General features: G+C 41.3%; 3 protein-coding genes and 1 long non-coding RNA gene across 10 annotated transcripts; 1 reads left to right on the top strand and 3 right to left on the bottom strand.

Moving 5' to 3' along the window:
- Nucleotides 1-29: 29 nt before the first annotated feature.
- LOC124326460 lies at nucleotides 30-13,053 on the bottom strand. 2 transcript variants are annotated; one of them, XM_046785306.1, is made up of 5 exons: nucleotides 12,987-13,053; nucleotides 1,124-1,237; nucleotides 945-1,048; nucleotides 692-858; nucleotides 30-625 (listed from the first exon to the last, which is right to left on the bottom strand). In XM_046785306.1, exons 2-5 carry the CDS (start codon nucleotides 1,211-1,213, stop codon nucleotides 231-233), a joined length of 756 nt encoding a protein of 251 aa, XP_046641262.1. In that variant the 5' UTR covers nucleotides 1,214-1,237; nucleotides 12,987-13,053; the 3' UTR covers nucleotides 30-230. The 2 variants fall into 2 exon arrangements, with proteins under 2 accessions (XP_046641262.1, XP_046641261.1); XM_046785305.1 differs by lacking the exon at nucleotides 12,987-13,053 and having other exon boundaries at nucleotides 1,124-1,334.
- Nucleotides 1,625-21,381, bottom strand: LOC124326479. Of its 6 annotated transcripts, none has more exons than XM_046785356.1 (6): nucleotides 21,168-21,381; nucleotides 21,069-21,088; nucleotides 16,495-16,499; nucleotides 2,463-2,544; nucleotides 2,261-2,388; nucleotides 1,625-2,166 (listed from the first exon to the last, which is right to left on the bottom strand). In XM_046785356.1, exons 1-6 carry the CDS (start codon nucleotides 21,255-21,257, stop codon nucleotides 1,775-1,777), a joined length of 717 nt encoding a protein of 238 aa, XP_046641312.1. In that variant the 5' UTR covers nucleotides 21,258-21,381; the 3' UTR covers nucleotides 1,625-1,774. The 6 variants fall into 6 exon arrangements, with proteins under 6 accessions (XP_046641312.1, XP_046641314.1, XP_046641313.1 ...); XM_046785355.1 differs by lacking the exons at nucleotides 1,625-2,166; nucleotides 2,261-2,388; nucleotides 2,463-2,544; ... (1 more) ...; nucleotides 21,069-21,088; nucleotides 21,168-21,381 and adding exons at nucleotides 3,251-3,644; nucleotides 10,523-10,604; nucleotides 12,152-12,352; ... (1 more) ...; nucleotides 12,682-12,785; nucleotides 12,857-13,066; XM_046785358.1 differs by lacking the exons at nucleotides 2,463-2,544; nucleotides 16,495-16,499; nucleotides 21,069-21,088; nucleotides 21,168-21,381 and adding exons at nucleotides 4,243-4,342; nucleotides 7,108-7,181 and having other exon boundaries at nucleotides 1,627-2,166.
- On the top strand, nucleotides 5,544-6,719 carry LOC124326708. The gene is made up of 4 exons (XR_006915716.1): nucleotides 5,544-5,709; nucleotides 5,794-6,001; nucleotides 6,069-6,283; nucleotides 6,352-6,719. It is a non-coding gene; the product is annotated as an uncharacterized LOC124326708 (long non-coding RNA).
- Nucleotides 13,371-14,620, bottom strand: LOC124326492. Its single transcript, XM_046785372.1, has 4 exons — nucleotides 14,407-14,620; nucleotides 14,224-14,327; nucleotides 14,018-14,142; nucleotides 13,371-13,923 (listed from the first exon to the last, which is right to left on the bottom strand). Exons 1-4 carry the CDS (start codon nucleotides 14,494-14,496, stop codon nucleotides 13,535-13,537), a joined length of 708 nt encoding a protein of 235 aa, XP_046641328.1. The 5' UTR covers nucleotides 14,497-14,620; the 3' UTR covers nucleotides 13,371-13,534.
- Nucleotides 21,382-21,610: the final 229 nt, after the last annotated feature.

Here is a 21,610-nt window from a genome sequence, read left to right as displayed (position 1 = left end):
TTCTCTCTCCTATAACCGAAGGCAAAATCTCAAGATGTGAATTGTATTTTAGTAGTAACACATTTACATTTATAGTCGAAAAAGCCAATCAGAATTGCGCTCATTTCCCCAAACGAGCGGAATAATAATTCGCCAACATTCAAATAAAGACAAGGGTAGCCTATTATTTGATTATAGACGTGTTATAATATTATATAACGATAGAAAATAGAATAGAATTTGCCGCTCTATTAGTAAGCAGTTGTAGCGTAAGTTGGCGGATTGGTTTGAGTGTAGTACACCGGCTGCTGCTGTTGGTTGTTCACGGGTGGATAGCCGGGCGGCGACGTCTGCTGGTAGACGACGCCATTGTTCGTGTTGTTGGATGGATAAGTCACGACCGGCACCTGGTAGACGGTCTGCTGGTTGGCTGTTGGGTAGTAGGTGGCTGGGTGCTGGTTGCTGGTCACCATGTACGTCGTGTTGGTCGTGCTCATCGGGTAGGCGTTGACGTGGTTGACCGGGTAACGGACGATCGGACGGACAACGACGATGGCCTTGGCGTTCATCGACAAGATCAAGTTGATCATCATGGCCAGGCAGCCGCAAACGATGAAAATAATGTCGGCCACCAACCGCCAATCGCCTGTGATTAATAAGGAGATATGCAATTAATGCTCGGATCATATGTAAAAGGTGCAGGGTAACTTACATAATTGGTCGTTATAACCGTAATAGTAGCAGTAGGCCTCAGGACCAGTGGTTATGAACCCATAATAACTACTGTAATTATTATAGACGCCGAGGTTCCAGGCGTAAAAGATAATTAACGCCAGTCCACTCAGCATGGCGCAAACAGACATGGAAATCAACCTCGGACTGTGAGTGAAATTTGAATTTGATTTTAAAATATTTATTGAAATTTAGGAAAATGATTCATAAATATTATTATAATTGGTACCAACTTTCTTTGGATGGTGAGAGTGCCGGCCGACATCATGAAACATCCGCCCCAAATGCCAATGCCGATCCAGTCGACCCACTCGTACAGCGTAAATAACGTCGCTACCTGTTTGACGTGAATTTTACAGCATATAATAACCCAACAAACGATATTAGATAAGGTGCTGGTGTATTTAATTACCTGTACAATCAAGACGATTGAGCCGAGAATGACGTTCAAACCGGCCACCGCCCGCCATTTCTTCATTTCCTTTTCGTTGAGGGGGGCCATTTTGATTCCAATTGGAATTCAAACCTTTTCACTTTTTGATTTCAAACAACTAGAAATTGATTCACGATGTTTGTGGTGCTGTGGCCGCAGCCGCTCGACGCTTTCAAGTCTGTCGAAAAGAAATTTATGGCCTGAAAAGAAAAAGCCCATCGTATATCTTCTTCATTTTATTATCAGCAAATTGACGATAAGAACTACGCAACCTCGGACGATAAAGAATATAATGTCAATGTTATTTTCTAAAAGGCCGTTTTACTGTAAGTCATGTTTTACTTTTATCTTTCCCTTATACATTCATCGCCCACACGTAAGCAGACGAATAACGATTGGCGCTCGTTATATACAATTGCGTCATCATCAATAATTGAATAATAACCGGACACATTTCATTTGAAAATCGTACACCGTTTATTTCGAATTGCATCAAAGAATGGGATTCACACTTGTCGAATTAAATTATTGCAACATTTACTTTGATCAGATGGATATTTTAATATGATACAGGACAAGTGACGTATATTATATTGTATACATAACGACAGACAATTTGATTGGCCGTTTCTAGTAAACGTTAGTGGTGGCGCTGTAAGCTGGCGGATTGCTGGTTTGAATGTAGTACACCGGTTGCTGTTGCTGTTGCTGTTGGTTATTATTCACGGGCGGATAGCCGGGCGGCGACGTCTGGTAGCTGACGCCATTGTTCGTGTTGTTGGATGGATCAGTCACGACCGGCACCTGGTTGACGGTCTGCTGGTAGCCGGCTGGGTGCTGGTTGCTGGTCGCCATGTACGTCGTGTTGGTCGTGCTGATCGGGTAGACGTTGTTGAATGGGTAAAGGACAATCGGCTGGACAATGACGATCTCCTCTGAGTTTATCGTCAAGAGCAGGTTGACAATTAAGGCCAGGCAGCCGCAAACGATGAAAATAATGTCGGACGCCATCCGCCAATCACCTGTGATTAATACACAAGAACATATAAGAGCATGACATGCCAAATCAGTGGATGCTGAAACGAATGACCATGAAAAGTGAACGGGTGCACTTACACAAACTGTCGTCGGCGTAATAGCAGTAGTACCCGCGATTAATATAGACGCCGAGGATCAAGGCGTAGAAGATGATCAAAGCCACTCCACTCAGCAAAGCGCAAATAGACATGAAAATCAACCTGGGACTGTGAGTGAAATTTACTTAGATTATTTAGAATCATTTTTATTGGAAATTGAAATTTTGCCAATGAACACCCACTTTCTTCGGATGGTGAGGGTGCCGGCCGATATCATGAAAACTCCGCCCCAAATGCCAATGCCGAACCAGTCGACCAACTCGTGAAGCGAAATCAAAGTGGCCACCTGTTTGACATAATTCATTTCAGTCATATAATTAACCCAAACGATATTATTAGGAAAGGTGCGGTGTAAGTTATTATACCTGAACAATTGCGACGATTGCGCCGAGAATGATGTTCAAACCGGCCACCGCCCGCCATTTCTTCATTTCCTGTTCGCTGAGGGGGGCCATTTTGATGCCAAAAATGAAATTCAAACTTTTTCACTTTTTGATTTCAAACAACTGGGAATTGATTCACGATGTTTGTGATGTGTGACCGCAGCTGGTCGCGACGCTTTCAAGTCTGTCAAACAGATTCCATAAAGCAGCCTGGACAGAAACTATGTTCATTGCATCGCGGTACTTTTTATTAGGCCTATTATCAAATTGGCGATAATAAACTACGCAACGTCGGCCAATAAAGAATAATGTTCATGTTATAAATTTTCTAAAAGGCCGCGTTTACTGCTGTCCGCCATTTTTGACTGTTAGCCTATCTCTTTCCCTTATTCATCGCCACGACGTAAGCAGAGACTCGGTTGACGCTCATCCAATTGCGTCATTAATCATAAAAAAAAAATAATCTTTTTATATCGTCGATTTGGACAAACAACGCAATGATTCATTGAATATTTTAATTTTTTAGAGACATTTAAAAAAGTATAATAATACAGGGCAAGGAACATTTGCATAATAACAAATCTTTTCACAATAATATCATATGCTAATCCTTGTAATATGGAGGGGCTCCTGGCACCGGATATCCGGGATTGTAAGCCGGTTGATGGGGATTCTGATGTTGGGATGGATAAACCGGATAATGGACTGGCTGCTGCTGAGGATGAGGGTAGCCGGCGGGCATCACCGCTGTTGCTGATGGGGATGATAAGGGATGGGATAAGTGGCATTCGGGAGTCACGTAAGTCGTGTGGTGATGGACAACAGGAACCGGATGAGCTGTCTCTGTCATCACGACAGAGAATGGAATTCGTCGTTTCTATTTAGTTATTGGTGGTGGCGCTGTAAGTTGGCGGATTGCTTTGAGTGTAGTACACCGGTTGCTGCTGCTGTTGGTTGTTCACGGGCGGATAGCCGGGCGATGTCGTCTGGTAGGCTACATGAAGCCATTGTTCGTGTTGTTTGATGGATAAGTCACGACAGACACCTGGTAGACGGTGTGCTGGTAGCCGGCTGGGTGGTGGTTGCTGGTCGCCATGTTCGTCGTGTTGGTCGTGCCGTAGACTTTGTTGAGTAGGTAACGGACAATCTGCCGGACAATGACGATATCCTTTGCGTTCATCGTCAATAACAGATTAAAAATCAAGGCCTGGCACCCACAAACGATGAAAATAATGTCGGACGTAAACCGCCAATCACCTGCGATTAACATACGAGGAGATGTGCCAATCAATTGATGCTCGGATAATGTGAAAGGTGCAGGGTAACTTACATAAATCGTCGTTATAATTGTAATAGTAGCAGTAGGCCTCAGGACCAGTGGTTATCTACCCATAATAACTACTGTAATTATTATAGACGCCGAGGTTCCAGGCGTAAAAGATGATTAACGCCAGTCCACTCAGCATGGCGCAAACAGACATGGAAATCAATGTCGGACTGTGAGTGAAATTTGAATTTGGATTTTAAAATAATTATTGGAATTTAGGAAATGATTCATATTATTGTAATTGGTACCAACTTTCTTTGGATGGTGAGAGTGCCGGCCGACATCATGAAACATCCGCCCCAAATGCCAATGCCGATCCAGTCGACCCACTCGTACAGCGTAAATAACGTCACTACTTGTTTGACGTGAATTTTCACTGTTAAAAAGGGTACCAATTTTTTGGGGTTGTCAACTACCAAAAATAGGTGAATGTACAAAATTGTGACGCTTTTTGCTAATTTCGGGGTTTTACGCACCAATCTCATTTTTTTCAAATTTAACTACAAATATTTGGGTAAAATTACCCCCAAATTTTTGGGCATGGCCAGACATTTAGGGAGTGCATAGTCCTACTTAGGACATAGATTTTAGTCATGATTAGCAAAGCCATCCCGTCGGCAACCGGCAGAGACATAATGACACGTTCAGCTTTTCTCTATAAACTATGCAGCAGCGATAGAATTATTTCAAGTACATTTAACATTTTTATAGTTTATGTTTATTTATTTTTATATTAATCAAAGTACTTGCATATTACTAGTTAAGTAGATCAATTTTCATTTATACATATCACATTTTCCAACTTGCAATATTTTCAAGCATGCATCCCTTTCCTTAAAAATTATATCGATTTCTGAAAACGTAAGTAGTGTAACGGTTTCTTAACCGTTCACTTAGCGACAGCCTCGACACACTCCTTAATAGGTAGTAGCTGGCAAGCCGCACGCCAGATGCACGTGATCAACACGTATCTGGATCGTCTGGAAACTGACCTCCAGTCTGTGCCCGCAAGGCACAGCCACGTCAGCAACCCACCACTACTTAAGCGGAGCCCACCTGAGACTCCGTGGAGACTATACGATGTACACTGTTACTGTAGGTAACATCTAGACCTGTGTCTCGTCAATACAAGCTGTTCTCCCTCACTTCGTTTACGTGTCTTTACTGCCTGTTACCAACTGTTACAGTAGTCTAACGTATAATATTAAGTCTAAGTACTAGTATTTTCGACAAACACGCCCGCTATACCCTCTAACTCTTATTTTCTATACTAACAAAGACTATAAAACTTTCTAAGTCCTTACGTAAACAGGAATTCAAATTTATTTCATAAATATAGCATCGTTATAGGGGAGAGGGGGGCTAGTTGGCAGGTGGGGTAAGTTGGCAGTTTGCTAGTTACGCCCCTTACAGACCAAAACATATCGAGCATTTTATACCAAATATGAAAGACCACCCCTAGATGGCTCATTCAAAATTTCAAAAGGATACGACGCCTCAAACAGAAGTTATAGCAGAAAGAAAAAAAATTTGGTCAAAAGTTTTTTTTGGTCCTCTCACAACTTTTTGTTTGTCTTATAGTATAGAACTCTAAAGTTTCAGAACATCTACTGTCAAACATAGAATAAGTGTCCATCTTTCTTTTAAAACATACGTGACAGGTCTGCCTTAAACAGTTTTTTAGTTATTGATTTATGAATACGAAAAGCAGCCTGTGGGGTAAGTTGGCAGAAATTTGAAGAAGCGTGTTGTCAGTTGTCGTGTTCATAAGAAAGCATAACGTGGGTTATTTTTCTCTTTCAGATGAGAAATTGTGAAAATGTTTCACGTGAAAATGTTTTGAAAGCCACAGATATGGTTAGGAATCACAATTGGGGAGTTGTTGATCCTGCCTAGAGAGTTTGAATTGAGTAGGAGTCTTTTTCGATACCTCTCTGTGGTCTCTGCCAACAAAGAGGCTGATGTTGACGAAGATTCACTTCCCTTAACATGTGGCTATTCTTCAAGAAAGGTAATAATGTATAAACAGTTGTTTTTGGTAAATGGTGAGTTGACGATAAATTTTTTTTGTAAACTAGATCTTCACTGCAGACCAAGAGAAAGAACTTGTAGCCTACATCACCAAGGCAAGCGATATCTACTTTGGACTAAGTCCCATGGAAGTAAGGAAATTAGCTTTCAGCTACGCTACTTTTCTTGAGTGTAAAATGCTCAAGTCATGGGAATCTACTTCCGCTGCTGGAAAAGACTGGTTTGGAAGTTTCATCAAGAGGAACCCATCTTTATCTACAAGGTTTGCTTTTATCAATGCTTAGTTGTTTTCAATCTCATGAGAAACTTAATTTATTTCTGAAATTCTAGGAAACCAGAAGCCACATCCCTAGCACGAGCCAGCAGCTTCAACCAATACAATGTTGACTGCTTTTTTAACAACCTTGACATTGTATTGTTTAAATACAAATTAACTCCACTGGAAATTTGGAACGTAGATGAAACTGGAATTACAACTGTTCAAGTTCCAGATAGAATTGTTGGAAGGCGAGGCAAAAAACAAATTGGATCCCTTACATCGCAGGAACGAGGCACATTAGTTACTGCTGCCAACCTACCCCACCCCGTTCGGCAACTTACCCCGTAGGTGGGGCAGGTTGGCAGGAATTTTTTTTTGCTGTTTTTCTTATTTTCTGAATTTGGTGTCAATGTATTTCAAAAAGCAAGACGATCAATACAAGGAGAATTGAAATCTGAATCTGATTCATTCATTCAATTTGCAGAACGTGTGGTAAAAAAATTCAAATAAATTCACAAAAAGTGACCCTGCCAACTAGCCCCCCTCTCCCCCTACAAGTCCAGCATACAAGTCTAGTGGATATCGGGATTAGCTAGCAATTCAAAGGTGGAAGGATTGATCCTGGCCCAAGTCGTATCTTTTATTTTTCTCCTATACAACCCCGAACGTTTCGTATTGCGATACGATACAAATTTTTCGGGTTTGGGAACCCCAGATCTGATTTGCCGAGAATTTAGGGCGTTTAACCCCAAAATAGTTGGTAAGTTTTTAACAGTGTTATAGCATAATAACCCAACAAACGATATTAGATAAGGTGGTGTAATTAATTACCTGTACAATCAAGACGATTGAGCCGAGAATGACGTTCAAACCGGCCACCGCCCGCCATTTCTTCATTTTCTTTTCGTTTCTTTTCGGCCCATTTTGATGCCAAATGAAATTCAAACTTTTTCACTTTTTGATTTCAAACAACTAGAAATTGATTCACGATGTTTGTGGTGCTGTGGCCACAGCCACTCGACGCTTTCAAGTCTGTCGAAAAGAAATTTATGGCCTGAAAAGAAACAGGCCATCATATCTACTTCATTTTATTATCAGCAAATTGACGATAAGAACTACGCAACCTCGGACGATAAAGAATACAGTATAATGTCAACACTGTTAAAAAGGGTACCAATTTTGGGGGGTTGCCAACCACCAAAAATTTGTAAATGCACGAAATTTTGACTTTTTTCGAAAATTCTGGGGTTTTACGTACCACTTTCATTTTTTCAAATTTAACTACAAATATTTGGGGAAAACTACCCCCAAATTTTTGGGCATGGCCAGACATTTAGGGAGTGCATAATATATAAGCATACTTGGGACATAGATTTTAGTCATGATTAGCAAAGTAATCCCGTCGGCAACCGGCAGAGACATAATGACAAGTTCAGCTTTTCTATAAACTATGCAGCAGCGATAGAATTATTTCAAGTACATTTAAAATTTTTATAGTTTATTCATTTTTATATTAATCAAAGTGTTTGCAAACTACTTGTCAAGTAGATCAATTTTCCAACTTGAAATATTTTCAAGCATGCATCCCTTTCCTTAAAAATTATATCGATTTCTGAAAACGTAAGTATTCTATCGTATAATATTAAGTCTAAATACTAGTATTTTCGACAAACACGCCCGCTACCCTCTAACTCTTATTTTCTATACTAACAAAGACTATAAAACTTTCTAAGTCCTTACGTATAGGAAATCAAATCTAATTCATAAATATGTATATGATTATATGTCAATTGGTCAAGTGGTTAGCGAGCTGAGCTAGCGAGTTAAAGGTTGAAGGTTCGATTCCGGCCCAAGTCGGATCTTTTATTTGTCTTCTATACAACCCCGAACGTTTCGTATTGCGATACCATACAAATTTTTCGGGTTTGGGAACCCCAGATCTGGTCTAGCGAGAATTTAGGGCGTTTAACCCCGAAATAGTTGTTAAGTTTTTTAACAGTGAATGTTATTTTCTAAAAGGCCGTTTGCTGCTAGTCTTGTTTGACCCTTATCTTTCCCTTATACATTCATCGCCAACACGTAAGCAGACGAATAACGATTGGCGCTCGTTATACAATTGCGTCATCACTAACTGAATAATAACCGGACACATTTCTTTTGAAAATCGTAAACCGTTTATTTTGATTTGCCTCAAAGAATGGGATTCACACTTGTCGAATTAAATTATTGCAACATTTACTTTGATCTAATGGATATTTTAATATGATGCAGGACAAGTGACATATCATATTGTATACATAACGACAAACAATTTGATTCGCCGTTTCTATTCAACGGTGGTGGTAGTGGTGCTGTAAGCTGGCGGATTGGTGAAAGTGTTGTACAGCACCGGCGCTTGCTGCTGATTGTTATTATTCACGGGCGGATAGCCGGGCGGTGACGTCTGGTAGCCGTGTTCGACGCCTTTGTTCGTGTTGTTGGATGGATCAGTCACGACCGGCACCTGGTAGACGGTTTGCTGGTAGGCGGCTGGGTGCTGGTTGCTGGTCGCCATGTACGTCGTGTTGATGGTCGTGCTGATCGGGTAGACGTTGTTGACTGGGTAACGGACAATCGGACGGACAATGACTATCGCCTCTGAGTTTATCGTCAAGAGCAGGTTGACAATCAAGGCCAAGCTCCCGCAAACGATGAAGATGATGTCGGACGCCTTCCGCCAATTACCTGTGATTAATACACAAGAACATATAAGAGCATGACATGCCAAATCAGTGGATGCTGAAACGAATGACCATGAAAAGTGGGCACGTGCACTTACAAGAATTTTCGTCGGCGTATATGTAAAGGTAGCAGTAGTAGTATAAATGACCACTGTGATTATTATAATAGACGCCGAGGTTCCAGGCGTAGAAGATGATCAATGCCAGTCCACTCAGCAAAGCGCAAATAGACATGAAAATCAACCTGGGACTGTGAGTGAAATTCACTTAGATTAGATTTATAAGAATCATTATTACATTGGAAATTGAAATTTTGCCAATGGACACCCACTTTCTTCGGATGGTGAGAGTGCCGGCCGATATCATGAAAACTCCGCCCCAAATGCCAATGCCGAACCAGTCGAACAACTCGTGAAGCTCAATCAAAGTGGCCACCTGTTTGACATAATTCATTTCAGTCATATAATTAACCCAAACGATATTATTAGAGATAAGGTGCGGTGTAAGTTATTATACCTGGACATTGGCGACGATTGAGCCGAGAATGATGTTCAAACCGGCCACCGCCCGCCATTTCTTCATTTCCTGTTCGCTGAGGGGGGCCATTTTAATGCCAAAAATGAAATTCAAACTTTTTCACTTTTTGATTTCAAACAAATGGGAATTGATTCACGATGTTTGTGATGTGTGACCGCAGCTGGTCGCGACGCTTTCAAGTCTGTCAAACAGAATCCATAAAGCAGCCTGGACAGAAACTATGGCCATTGCATCGCGGTACTTTTTTATTATCAGCAAATTGGCGATAAGATACGCAACGTTGGCAATATAAGAATAAGTTCATGTTATAAATTTTCAAAAAGGCCGCGTTTGCTGCTGGCCGCCATTTTTGCCTCTTATCTCTTTCCCTTATTGCCTTATTCATCGCCAAGACGTAAGCAGAGACTCGGTTGAGGCTCATCCAATTGCCAATTGCGTCATTAATCATTTTTAATAATAATCTTTTTATATCGTCGATTTGGAATTGCACATCAAACAACGCAATGATTCATTGAATATTTTAATTTTTTAGAGACATTTAAAAAAGTATAATGCAGGACAAGGAGCATTTGCATAAGAAACAAATATTTTCACAATAATATCATATGCTAATCCTTGTAATAAGGAGGTGCCCCTGGCACCGGATATCCGGGATTGTAAGCCGGTTGATGGGGATTCTGATGTTGGGATGGATAAACCGGATAATGAGCTGGCTGCTGCTTAGGATGAGGTTAGCTGGATGGCATCACCTGTTGCTGATGGGGATGACGAGGGATGGGATAAGTGGCATTCGGGAGTCAAGTAAGTCGTGTGGTGATGGACAACAGGAACCGGATGAAATGTCTGTGTCATCACGACAGAGAATGGAATTCGTCGTTTCTTTATTTAGTTATTGGCGGTGGCGCTGTAAGTTGGCGGATTGCTTTGAGTGTAGTACACCGGTTGCTGCTGCTGTTGGTTGTTCACGGGCGGATAGCCGGGCGATGTCGTCTGGTAGATGACGCCGTTGTTCGTGTTGTTTGATGGATAAGTCACGACCGGCGCCTGGTAGACGGTCTGCTGGTTGGCTGTTGGGTAGTAGGTAGCTGGGTGCTGGTTGCTGGTCACCATGTACGTCGTGTTGGTCGTGCTCATTGGGTAGGCGTTGACGTGGTTGACCGGGTAACGGACGATCGGCCGACGATGGCCTTGGTGTTCATCGACAAGACCAAGTTGATCATCATGGCCAGGCAGCCGCAAACGATGAAAATGATGTCGGCCGCCAACCGCCAATCGCCTGTGATTAATAAGGAGATATGCAATTGATGCTCGGATCATATGTGAAAGGTGCAGGGTAACTTATACATAATTGGTCGTTGTAACCGTAAAAGTCGCAGTAGGCCTCCGGACCAGTGGTTATCAACCCATAATAACTGTAATTATTATAGATGCCGAGGTTCCAGGCGTAAAAGATGATTAACGCCAGTCCACTCAGCATGGCGCAAACAGACATGGAAATCAACCTCGGACTGTGAGTGAAATTTGAATTTGGATTTTAAAATAATTAGGCCTATTGCTGGAATTTAGGAAAATGATTCATAAATATTATTATAATTGGTACCAACTTTCTTTGGATGGTGAGAGTGCCGGCCGACATCATGAAACATCCGCCCCAAATGCCAATGCCGATCCAGTCGACCCACTCGTATAGCGTAAATAACGTCGCTACCTGTTTGACGTGAATTTTACAGCATATAATAACCCAACAAACGATATTAGATAAGGTGCTGGTGTAATGAATTACCTGGACAATCAAGACGATTGAGCCGAGAATGACGTTCAAACCGGCCACCGCCCGCCATTTCTTCATTTCCTTTTCGTTGAGGGGGGGCCATTTTGGTTCCAATTGGAATTCAAACTTTTTCACTTTTTGATTTCAAACAACTAGAAATTGATTCACGATGTTTGTGGTGCTGTGGCTACAGCCGCTCGACGCTTTCAAGTCTGTCGAAAAGAAATTTATGGCCTGAAAAGAAACAGGCCATCGTATATCTTCTTCATTTTATTATCAGCAAATTGACGATAAGAACTACGCAACGTCGGCCGATAAAGAATATAATGTCAATGTTATTTTCGAAAAGGCCGTTTTACTGTTAGTCATGTTTGACCCTTATCTTTCCCTTATACATTCATCGCCAACACGTAAGCAGACGAATAACGATTGGCGCTCGTTATACAATTGCGTCATCACTAACTGAATAATAACCGGACACAAGCATTTCTTTTGAGAATCGTAGGCTATATATAACGTTTATTTCGATTTATTCGGAATTCACAATTGTCGAATTAAATTATTACACATTTACTTTTATCTAATGGATACTTTAATATGATGCAGGACAAGTGACGTATTATATTGTATACATAACGACAGACAATTTGATTGGCTGTTTCTAGTAAACGTTAGTGGTGGCGCTGTAAGCTGGCGGATTGTTTTGAATGTAGACCGGCTGCTCCTGCTGTTGGTTATTATTCACGGGCGGATAGCCGGGCGGCGACGTCGTCTGGTAGATGACGCCATTGTTCGTGTTGTTGAATGGATAAGTCACGACCGGCACCTGGTAGATGGTCTGCTGGTAGGCGGCTGGGTGCTGGTTGCTGGTCACCATGTACGTCGTGTTGTTCGTGCTGATCGGGTAGACGTGGTTGACTGGGTAACGGACAATCGGCCGGACAATGACGATCGCCTCTGCGTTCATAGTCAAGAGCAGGTTGACAATCAAGGCCAAGCTCCCGCAAACGATGAAAATAATGTCGGACGCCATCCGCCAATCACCTGTGATTAATACACAAGAACATAATATAAGAACATGGCATGACAAATCAATGGATTATTGGATTCTGGCACGGATGACCAGCATGGAAAGTAGGCGGGTGCACTTACACAAACTGTCGTCGTAATAACCGTAAGAGTAGCAGTAGTTGTAGTAATAACCCTCTTGATTATTATAGACGCCGAGGTTCCAGGCGTAGAAGATGATTAACGCCAGTCCACTCAGCAAAGCGCAAATAGACATGGAAATCAACCTGGGACTGTGAGTGAAATTCATTTAGATTATTTAGAATCATTTTTTGGAAATTCAAATTTTGCCAATTGACACCCACTTTCTTCGGATGGTGAGAGTGCCGGCCGATATCATGAAACATCCGCCCCAGATGCCGATGCCGATCCAGTCGACCCACTCGTAAAGCGAAATCAAAGTGGCCACCTGTTTGACATAATTCATATCAGTCATAATTAACCCAAACGACATTATATAGAAATATGGTGGTGTAATACCTGAACAATTGCGACGATTGAGCCAAGAATGACGTTCAAACCGGCCACCGCTCGCCATTTCTTCATGTCCTGTTCGCTGAGGGGGGCCATTTTGATGCCAAAAATGAATTTCAAACTTTTTCACTTCAACTTTCACTTTGATTTCAAACAACTGATGGGAATTGATTCACGATGTTTGTGGTGTGTGACCGCAGCCGGTCGCGACGCTTTCAAGTCTGTCAAATAGAATCCATAAAGCAGCCTGGACAGAAACTATGGCCATTGCATCGCGGTACTTTTTTATTATCAGCAAATTGGCGATAAGAAACTACGCAACCTCGGACGATAAAGAATATAATGTCAATGTTATTTTCTAAAAGGCCGTTTGCTGCTAGTCTTGTTTGACCCTTATCTTCCCCTTATACATTCATCGCCAACACGTAAGCAGACGAATAACGATTGGCGCTCGTTATACAATTGCGTCATCATCCAACATCAATAATTGAATAATAGCCGGACACATTTCTTTTGAAAATCGTACACCGTTTATATTTCGAATTGCATCAAAGAATGGGATTCACACTTATCGAATTAAATTATTGCAACATTTACTTTGATCAAATGGATATTTTAATATGATGCAGGACAAGTGACGTATTATATTGTATACATAACGACAGACAATTTGATGCGCCGTTTCTAGTAAACGTTAGTGGTGGCGCTGTAAGCTGGCGGATTGCTGGTGTGAATGTAGTACACCGGTTGCTGTTGCTGTTGGTTATTATTCACGGGCGGATAGCCGGGCGGCGACGTCTGGTAGATGACGCCATTGTTCGTGTTGTTGGATGGATCAGTCACAACCGGCTCCTGATGGTAGACGGTCTGCTGGTAGCCGGCTGGGTGCTGGGTCCTGGTCGCTATGTACGTCGTGTTGGTCGTGCTGATCGGGTAGACGTTATTGACTGGGTAACGGACAATCGGCTGGACAATGACGATCGCCTTTGCGTTCATGGTCAAGAGCAGGTTGACAATCCAGGCCAGGCAGCCGCAAACGATGAAAATAATGTCGGCCGCCAACCGCCAATCACCTGTGATTAATACACAAGAACATATAAGAGCATGACATGCCAAATCAGTGGATGCTGAAACGAATGACCATGAAAAGTGGGCGGGTGCACTTACACAAACTGTCGTCGGCGTAATAGCAGTCAGACCCGGAATAATTAGCGCTGAGGTTCCATGTGTAGAAGATGCTCAATGCCACTCCACTCAGCAAAGCGCAAATAGATATGGACTTCAACCTGGGACTGTGAGTGAAATTCACTTAGATTACATTTATTAGAATCATTATTATATTGGAAATTGAAATTTTGCCAATGGACACCCACTTTCTTCGGATGGTGAGAGTGCCGGCCGATATCATGAAAACTCCGCCCCAGATGCCAATGCTGATCCAGCCGACCAACTCGTGAAGCGAAATCAAAGTGGCCACCTGTTTGACATAATTCATTTCAGTCAAAATTAACCCAAACGATATTATTAGAGATAAGGTGCGGTGTAAGTTATTATACCTGGACATTGGCGACGATTGAGCCGAGAATGATGTTCAAACCGGCCACCGCCCGCCATTTCTTCATTTCCTGTTCGCTGAGGGGGGCCATTTTGATGCCAAAAATGAAATTCAAACTTTTTCACTTTTTGATTTCAAACAACTGGGAATTGATTCACGATGTTTGTGATTTGTGACCGCAGCCGGTCGCGACGCTTTCAAGTCTGTCAAACAGAATCCATTCAGCAGCCTGGACAGAAACTATGGCCATTGCATCGCGGTACTTTTTTATTATCATCAAATTGGCGATAAGAAAATACGCAACGTCGGCCAATAAAGAATAAGTTCATGTTATAAATTTTCTAAAAGGCCGCGTTTGCTGCTAGTCATATGTTTGAACCCTTATCTTTCCCTTACATTCATTGCCAACACGCGTAAGCAGACGAGACGATTGGCGCTCGTATAAAATTGCGTCACCAATAATTCACACATTTCTTTTTTGAGAGTCCTAATATCTTGGATTTCCAATTGCAAACAATGATTAATTCACACTTACCGAATTAAAATTGCAAATTTTAATTACCTATGGACATTTCAATATGATACAGGACATATAAAAGTTAGACGTATTGTATTACATCACGACAGAGAATTTAATTCACAGTTTTTTTTTTAGTTATTGGCGGTGGCGCTGTAAGTTGGCGGATTGGTTTGAATGTAGTACACCGGCTGCTGCTGCTGTTGGTTATTATTCACGGGCGGATAGCCGGGCGACGTTGTCTGGTAGATGACGCCGTTGCCGGCCGGAGAGTGCTGGCTGCTGGTCACCATGTACGTCGTGTTGGTTGCGCTCATCGGGTAGTCGTTGTTGATCGAGTGACGGATGCTGACAATCGGCCGGACAATGACGATCGCCTTGGCGTTCATCGACTTGACCAGGTTAACAATCATGGTCAAGCTCCCGCAAACGATGAAAATAATGTCGGACGTCAACCGCCACTCGCCTGTGATTAATAGAAGAAGAAGATGGACAAATGCTTTTATTTCTCCTATAGATGAAAGGTGAGGTGACTTACAAAATCTGTAATAATCGAAATAGGAGGTGGAGCAGTACGCCGAGTAGTGGTGCACAAAAAGTTCATCAAAATTGCCCGTGGAATGATAATAGATGCCGAGGTTCCAGGCGTAGAAGATGACTAGCGCCAGTCCACTCAGCATGGCGCAAATGGACACGAGAATCAACCTGGGACTGCTCAGAAAATTGGCATATTTTTAATATAGAATCAATTATTGGAAATTCAAATGTTTGATTTGGCAGCACCAACTTTCTTCTAATGGTGAGAGAGCCGGCCAACATCACGAAACAGCCGCCCCAGATGCCGATGCAGATCCAGTCGACCAGATCTTGCATCGTACACAAAGTGGCCACCTGTTGGACATGTTAATTTGAGCATTACCCAGCAAACGTTATATTAGATAAGGTGGTCTAATTAATTACCTGGACAATAAAGACGATTGAGCCGAGAATGATGTTCAAACCGGCCACCGCCCACCATTTCTTCATTTGCTTGTCTTTGAGTGTTGTCGTCATCCTGGAACCAATATTAGTCTGCAATTGGGATTGATTCACGAAGATGTTTTGGTGGCCGCAGCATGCAGGTCGACGCTTTATAGGAGTCTGTCGAACAAAATTTATACAGCCTGTAAAAGAAACTCGCGGTACTTTTTTAATATCAGCTAATAAATTGACGATAAGAACTATAGACGCAACATCGACCGATATAGAATCACATGTCAATGTTAAATATTTTCTAAATGGCCGTTTGCTGTCCGTCATGGTTGACCCTTATATCTTTCGCTTAATTATCATCCAACAGCACGTAAGCAGAGACTCGATTGCTCGTATGATTGCGTCGTGAATCATTTCTAATAATTTAATTGACGCATTTGAGAGTCATCGTTGATTTGTAACTGCGGTGATTTAAACTTGTCGAATCGAATCGTTATTTAATATTTATTGATCTAATAGACAGTATTTAAATATGATACAGGAAATGAACAGCATCTAAAGTTTTTGGTAATATTTATATCAATCCTTGTAATAAGGAGGTGCCCCTGGCACCGGATATCCTGGATTGTAAGCCGGTTGGTGGGGATTCTGGTGTTGGGATAGATAAACCGGATAATGGGCTGCCTGCTGCTGAGGATGCTGGATGGCATCACCTGTTGCTGATGGGGATGATAAGGGATGGGATAAGTGGCATTCGGGAGTCACGTAAGTCGTGTGGTGATGGACAACAGGAACCGGATGAACTGTCTCTGTCATCACGACAGAGAATGGAATTCGTCGTTTCTATTTAGTTATTGGCGGTGGCGCTGTAAGCTGGCGGATTGGTGTGAGTGTAGTACAGGTACAGCACCGGCTGCTGCTGCTGTTGGTTATTATTCACGGGCGGATAGCCGGGCGGCGACGTCTGGTAGATGACTCCGTTGCCGGTCGTGTTGTTGGATGGATCAGTCACGACTGGCACCTGGTTGACGGTCTGCTGGTAACCGGCTGCTGGTTGCTGGTCATCACGTACGTCGTGCTGGTCGTGCTCATCGGGTAGGCGTTGACGTTGTTGACTGGGTAAAGGACACTTGGTGGGAAAATGACAATCGCCTCTGCGTTCATGGTCAAGAGCAGGTTGACAATCAATGCCAAGCTCCCGCAAACGATGAACATGATGTCGGACGCCAACCGCCAGTCGCCTGCGATTAACATATGAGGAGATGTGCCAATCAATTGATGCTCGGATAATGTGAAAGGTGCAGAGTGACTTACATAATTGATCGTTATAACCGTAATAGTAGCAGTAGGCTTCCGGACCAGTGGTGATGTTGAACCCATCATTGCCATAATAACTGTAACTGAAATTATTATAGAACGCCGAGGTTCCAGGCGTAGAAGATGATTAATCCCAGTCCAGTCAGCATGGCGCAAACAGTACTGGCAATCAACCTGAAACTGTGAGTGAAATTCACTTAGATTAGATTTATTAGAATCATTATTATATACATTGGAAATTCAAATTATGCCAATGGACACCCACTTTCTTCGGATGGTGAGAGTGCCGGCCGATATCATGAAAACTCCGCACCAGAGGCCAAGGCAAATCCAGTCGACCCACTCGTAAAGCTTGGCCAAAGTGGCCACCTGTTTGACATGATTCATTTCAGTCAATTAACCCAAACGATATTATAGATAAGGTGATGTAATACCTGGACAATTGCGACGATTGCGCCGAGAATGATGTTCAAACCGGCCACTGTCCACCATTTCTTCATTTGCTTTTCGTTGACTGGGGCCATTTTGATGCCAAATGAAATTCAAACTTTTTCACTTTTTTATTTAAAACAACTGGGAATTGATTCATGATGTTTCTGGTGTGGCCGCAGCCGGTCGACGCTTTCAAATCTGTCGAACAGAAATTTATGGCCTGAAAAGAAACAGGCCATCGTATCACGGTTTACTTCATTTTATTATCAGCAAATTGACGATAAGAACTATAACGCAAAGTCGGCCGATATAAGAATAAGTCCATGTTATTTTCTAAAAGGCCGTTTGCTGCTTGTCATGTTTGACCCTTATCTTTTTTCCCTTATTCATTGCTAACATCACGTAAGCAGACGAATAACGATTGGCGCTCATTATAAAATTGCGTCATCATCAAACATCAATAATTGAATAATAACCGGACACATTTCTTTTGAGAATCGTACACCGTTTATATTTCGAATTGCATCAAAGAATGGGATTCACACTTTTTGAATTAAATTATTACTTAACATTTAATTTTATCTAATGGATATTTTAATATTTATAATACAGGAAAAGTGATGAATATTGCATAAATATATAACGGCAGACAATTTGATTCGCCGTTTCTAATAAACGTTAGTGGTGGCGCTGTAAACTGGCGGATTGCTGGTGTGAATGTAGTACACCAGTTGCTGTTGCTGTTGGTTATTATTCAGCACGGGCGGATAGCCGGGCGGCGACGTCTGGTAGATGACGCCATTGTTCGTGTTGTTGGATGGATCAGTCACAACCGGCTCCTGGTAGACGGCTGGGTGCTGGTTGCTGGTCACCATGTACGTCGTGTTGTTCGTGCTGATCGGGTAGACGTGGTTGACTGGGTAACGGACAATCGGCTGGACAATGACGATCGCCTCTGCGTTCATAGTCAAGAGCAGGTTGACAATCAAGGCCAAGCTCCCGCAAACGATGAAAATAATGTCGGATGCCATCCGCCAATCCCCTGTGATTAATACACAAGAACAGATAAGAACATGACATGACAAATCAATGGATTATTGGATTCTGGCACGGATGACCAGCATGGAAAGTAGGCGGGTGCACTTACACAAATTTTCGTCGTAATAACCGTAAGAGTAGCAGTACCCGTATGGAAATGAGTCAATGAAAATCACTGCAGATCAATGAAAAGCATAAACAAGTCAATAGACAGTCTTAAATGTCATAGAATGTCAGTAAGAATGTCACGCAATTATCACTGGCGATGATTTTCTATGATAAATCAATTTACAAAGTCAGTAACAAATCGTTGGAAAATCAAAGATATTTCAAAAATTAGAACAGAGTCCAAAAAACTCATTGGTTTATCATTAGATCCAGAAAATGAAGTATTTTGCAGTGATTAAACTTAACTTAGTCATTGAACTAATCAATGAACATAACGTAAAAATCCATGGAATATATTCTTTTGAAAAATTACTGATTTTCTACTGATATTTACATTTTCAGTAATTTTCAGTAAACCTTTGAATTTCTTATCATTTTATTGCCATACTTCATCGACACCTACAAATCAATAATCAGCATCTATTTATCACTAAGAAATCATTCCAATGATTAATAAATGATTGTTCAATGAGTCCCAAACGGTAATTTTGATTTTATAATGATTTTTATACAGCTTGCTATTGATTTTTATACTACTACGGCTAGCAGCCTAGCACAGTTGAAAAATATCACGACAGGGATTTCCAGAATCATTGGATTTTCACTGATTATCAATGTAAATCATTAGTTATCCCGATTAATATTTTCCTGATAGTTCATTGACTTTATTGCCGATTATTACTAAATAGTGAACATAGTGAATGAATACCATTACAAATGATTTCTCAAATATCAATAAATTATCACTGAAAAGCCTTTGGAATGCTTTTCACGTTCTTCTTGTGAAGAATCATTGACTTATATTATTTTGTTGCGTCGAAATCAATGATATTAAGGGTGAATTTCCATATGTAAGAAACACACGGCGTTGTCAACATGGTTAATATAGAATCGAATGTGCAACCATAGGCCAATGGTTATCGCACGCTCCTATGGATCGAAAGGTACCGTGTTCAAACCCAGATCGGGGCTTATAAATATGAATAAATGAAAATAACTCTGAGTATGATTTCAGTTGGTATCTTCTTCATATGATGATGGTAAGACGGGTGGTAGTCTTGGTTTAACGCGAAAGCGACTCCTAGGCGAACAGCGCAATCATCGTAAATATGAAGGTAGATACCATAATTTTGAGACCTACTTTAATCGTTAATATCCTAAATGACAAATGATGTTTCTAGTGATAAATGAAGGATTTTTTTCGGGCTCGGTTATAATTTCTATCCGCTAATTGATTTTGCAATGACAAATATTTCGTTTCTGGACTCTATCCTACTTCAAGCATTTTTCTTATATGTTATTTCATGATTTTGTGAAAGATTTTTTAATGATTATAAAAATACCAAACACACCACCAACACGTTTTTCTTTTTCTTCGAAAAAAAAATTGTTTATCACAACGCCCTATATAGATACGTATGAATTAGATACTTGAACTGACTAAATTTATCGAATGTCCAACGTCATAGGTAGTTGGTTATAGAGTCTGGCTACCACTCAATGTTGCGATGGTTCAAGTCCCGATACGGAAAATTTCAACCAATGATACAATTAATTCTAACAGATAATAGGTAAGTAAGTAAAATAAAAAAGGAGAACAAGGGTAAGGAAAACCGACAACAGGAGTTCAAAACTGGCAGAGAAAGAAAACTAGTATAGTAAAATTTAGCTTTTGAATTTTATAAAAAAAGTCATTGGATACAAGCATTGAAAAATCAATCAATAAAAAAGCATTGAAAACTTCACTTTAAATCAGTCAAAAGTAAGTGAATATATGATTTGAAAATCAAAGAAAAACCATTCATTTCTCAGTGATAAATTTATGCTAAGTCAGTAATAATCATGTCCGAATTTTGATGGCGAAAATCATTGGAAAATTAATCAAGCTAATATCCTTCAATTATCAGTGATTAATCAAAGGGGCGTTTTCATACGGGTAGTTGTAGTAATAACCCCCGTAATTATTATAGACGCCGAGGTTCCAGGCGTAAAAGATGATTAACGCCAGTCCACTCAGCATGGCGCAAACAGACATGGAAATCAACCTGGGACTGTGAGTGAAATTCACTTATATAGATTATTTAGAATCAGCATCATCATTATTAGAAATTTAAATTTTGCCAATGGACACCCACTGTCTTCGGATGGTGAGAGTGCCGGCCGATATCATGAAACATCCGCGCCAGATACCGATGCCGATCCAGTCGACCCACTCGTAAAGCGTAGCCAAAGTGGCCACCTGTTTGACATAATTCATTTCAGTCATAATTAACCCAAACGATATTATTAGAGATAAGGTGCGGTGTAATTTATTATACCTGGACGATTGCGACGATTGCGCCGAGAATGATGTTCAAACCGGCCACCGCCAACCATTTCTTCATTTCCTGTTCGCTGAGGGGGGCCATTTTGAAGCCAAAAATGAAATTCAAACTTTTTCACTTTTTGATTTCAAACAACTATGGGAATTGATTCACGATGTTTGTGATGTGTGACCGCAGCCGGTCGCGACGCTTTCAAGTGTGTCAAACAGAATCCATAAAGCAGCCTGGACAGAAACTATATGGCCATTGCATCGCGGTACTTTTTTTATTAGCAGCAAATTGGCGATAAGAAACTATACGCAACGTCGGCCAATACAAGAATAAGTTCATGTTATAAATTTTCAAAAAGGCCGCGTTTACTGCTAGTCATATGTTTGAACCCTTATCTTTCCCTTACATTCATTGCCAACACGTAAGCAGACGAGACGATTGGCGCT

The sequence above is a fragment of the Daphnia pulicaria genome, chromosome 2, assembly GCF_021234035.1.
Source record: "Daphnia pulicaria isolate SC F1-1A chromosome 2, SC_F0-13Bv2, whole genome shotgun sequence".
Classification (NCBI taxonomy): domain Eukaryota; kingdom Metazoa; phylum Arthropoda; class Branchiopoda; order Diplostraca; family Daphniidae; genus Daphnia; species Daphnia pulicaria.
Note: the sequence above shows the minus strand (reverse complement) of the source record. Positions and strands in the feature narration are given on the sequence as shown.

What these genes read in the sequence shown, in the direction of transcription:
- LOC124326492 (XM_046785372.1), bottom strand. Translation starts at nt 14,496, where the DNA reads ATGGCCCCCCTCAGCGAACAGGAAATGAAGAAATGGCGGGCGGTGGCC. An exon ending in ACTCTCACCATCCGAAGAAA is followed by an intron (nt 14,143 to 14,223) that starts GTGGGTGTCCAT and finishes TTTCACTCACAG; the next exon opens with TCCCAGGTTGAAGTCCATAT. An exon ending in TTACGCCGACGACAGTTTGT is followed by an intron (nt 13,924 to 14,017) that starts GTAAGTGCACCC and finishes TATTAATCACAG; the next exon opens with GTGATTGGCGGTTGGCGGCC.
- LOC124326479 (XM_046785353.1), bottom strand. Translation starts at nt 12,946, where the DNA reads ATGGCCCCCCTCAGCGAACAGGACATGAAGAAATGGCGAGCGGTGGCC. An exon ending in CAATCGTCGCAATTGTTCAG is followed by an intron (nt 12,786 to 12,856) that starts GTATTACACCAC and finishes TATGTCAAACAG; the next exon opens with GTGGCCACTTTGATTTCGCT. An exon ending in ACTCTCACCATCCGAAGAAA is followed by an intron (nt 12,610 to 12,681) that starts GTGGGTGTCAAT and finishes TTTCACTCACAG; the next exon opens with TCCCAGGTTGATTTCCATGT.
- LOC124326460 (XM_046785306.1), bottom strand. Translation starts at nt 1,213, where the DNA reads ATGGCCCCCCTCAACGAAAAGGAAATGAAGAAATGGCGGGCGGTGGCC. An exon ending in ACTCTCACCATCCAAAGAAA is followed by an intron (nt 859 to 944) that starts GTTGGTACCAAT and finishes TTTCACTCACAG; the next exon opens with TCCGAGGTTGATTTCCATGT. An exon ending in CGGTTATAACGACCAATTAT is followed by an intron (nt 626 to 691) that starts GTAAGTTACCCT and finishes TATTAATCACAG; the next exon opens with GCGATTGGCGGTTGGTGGCC.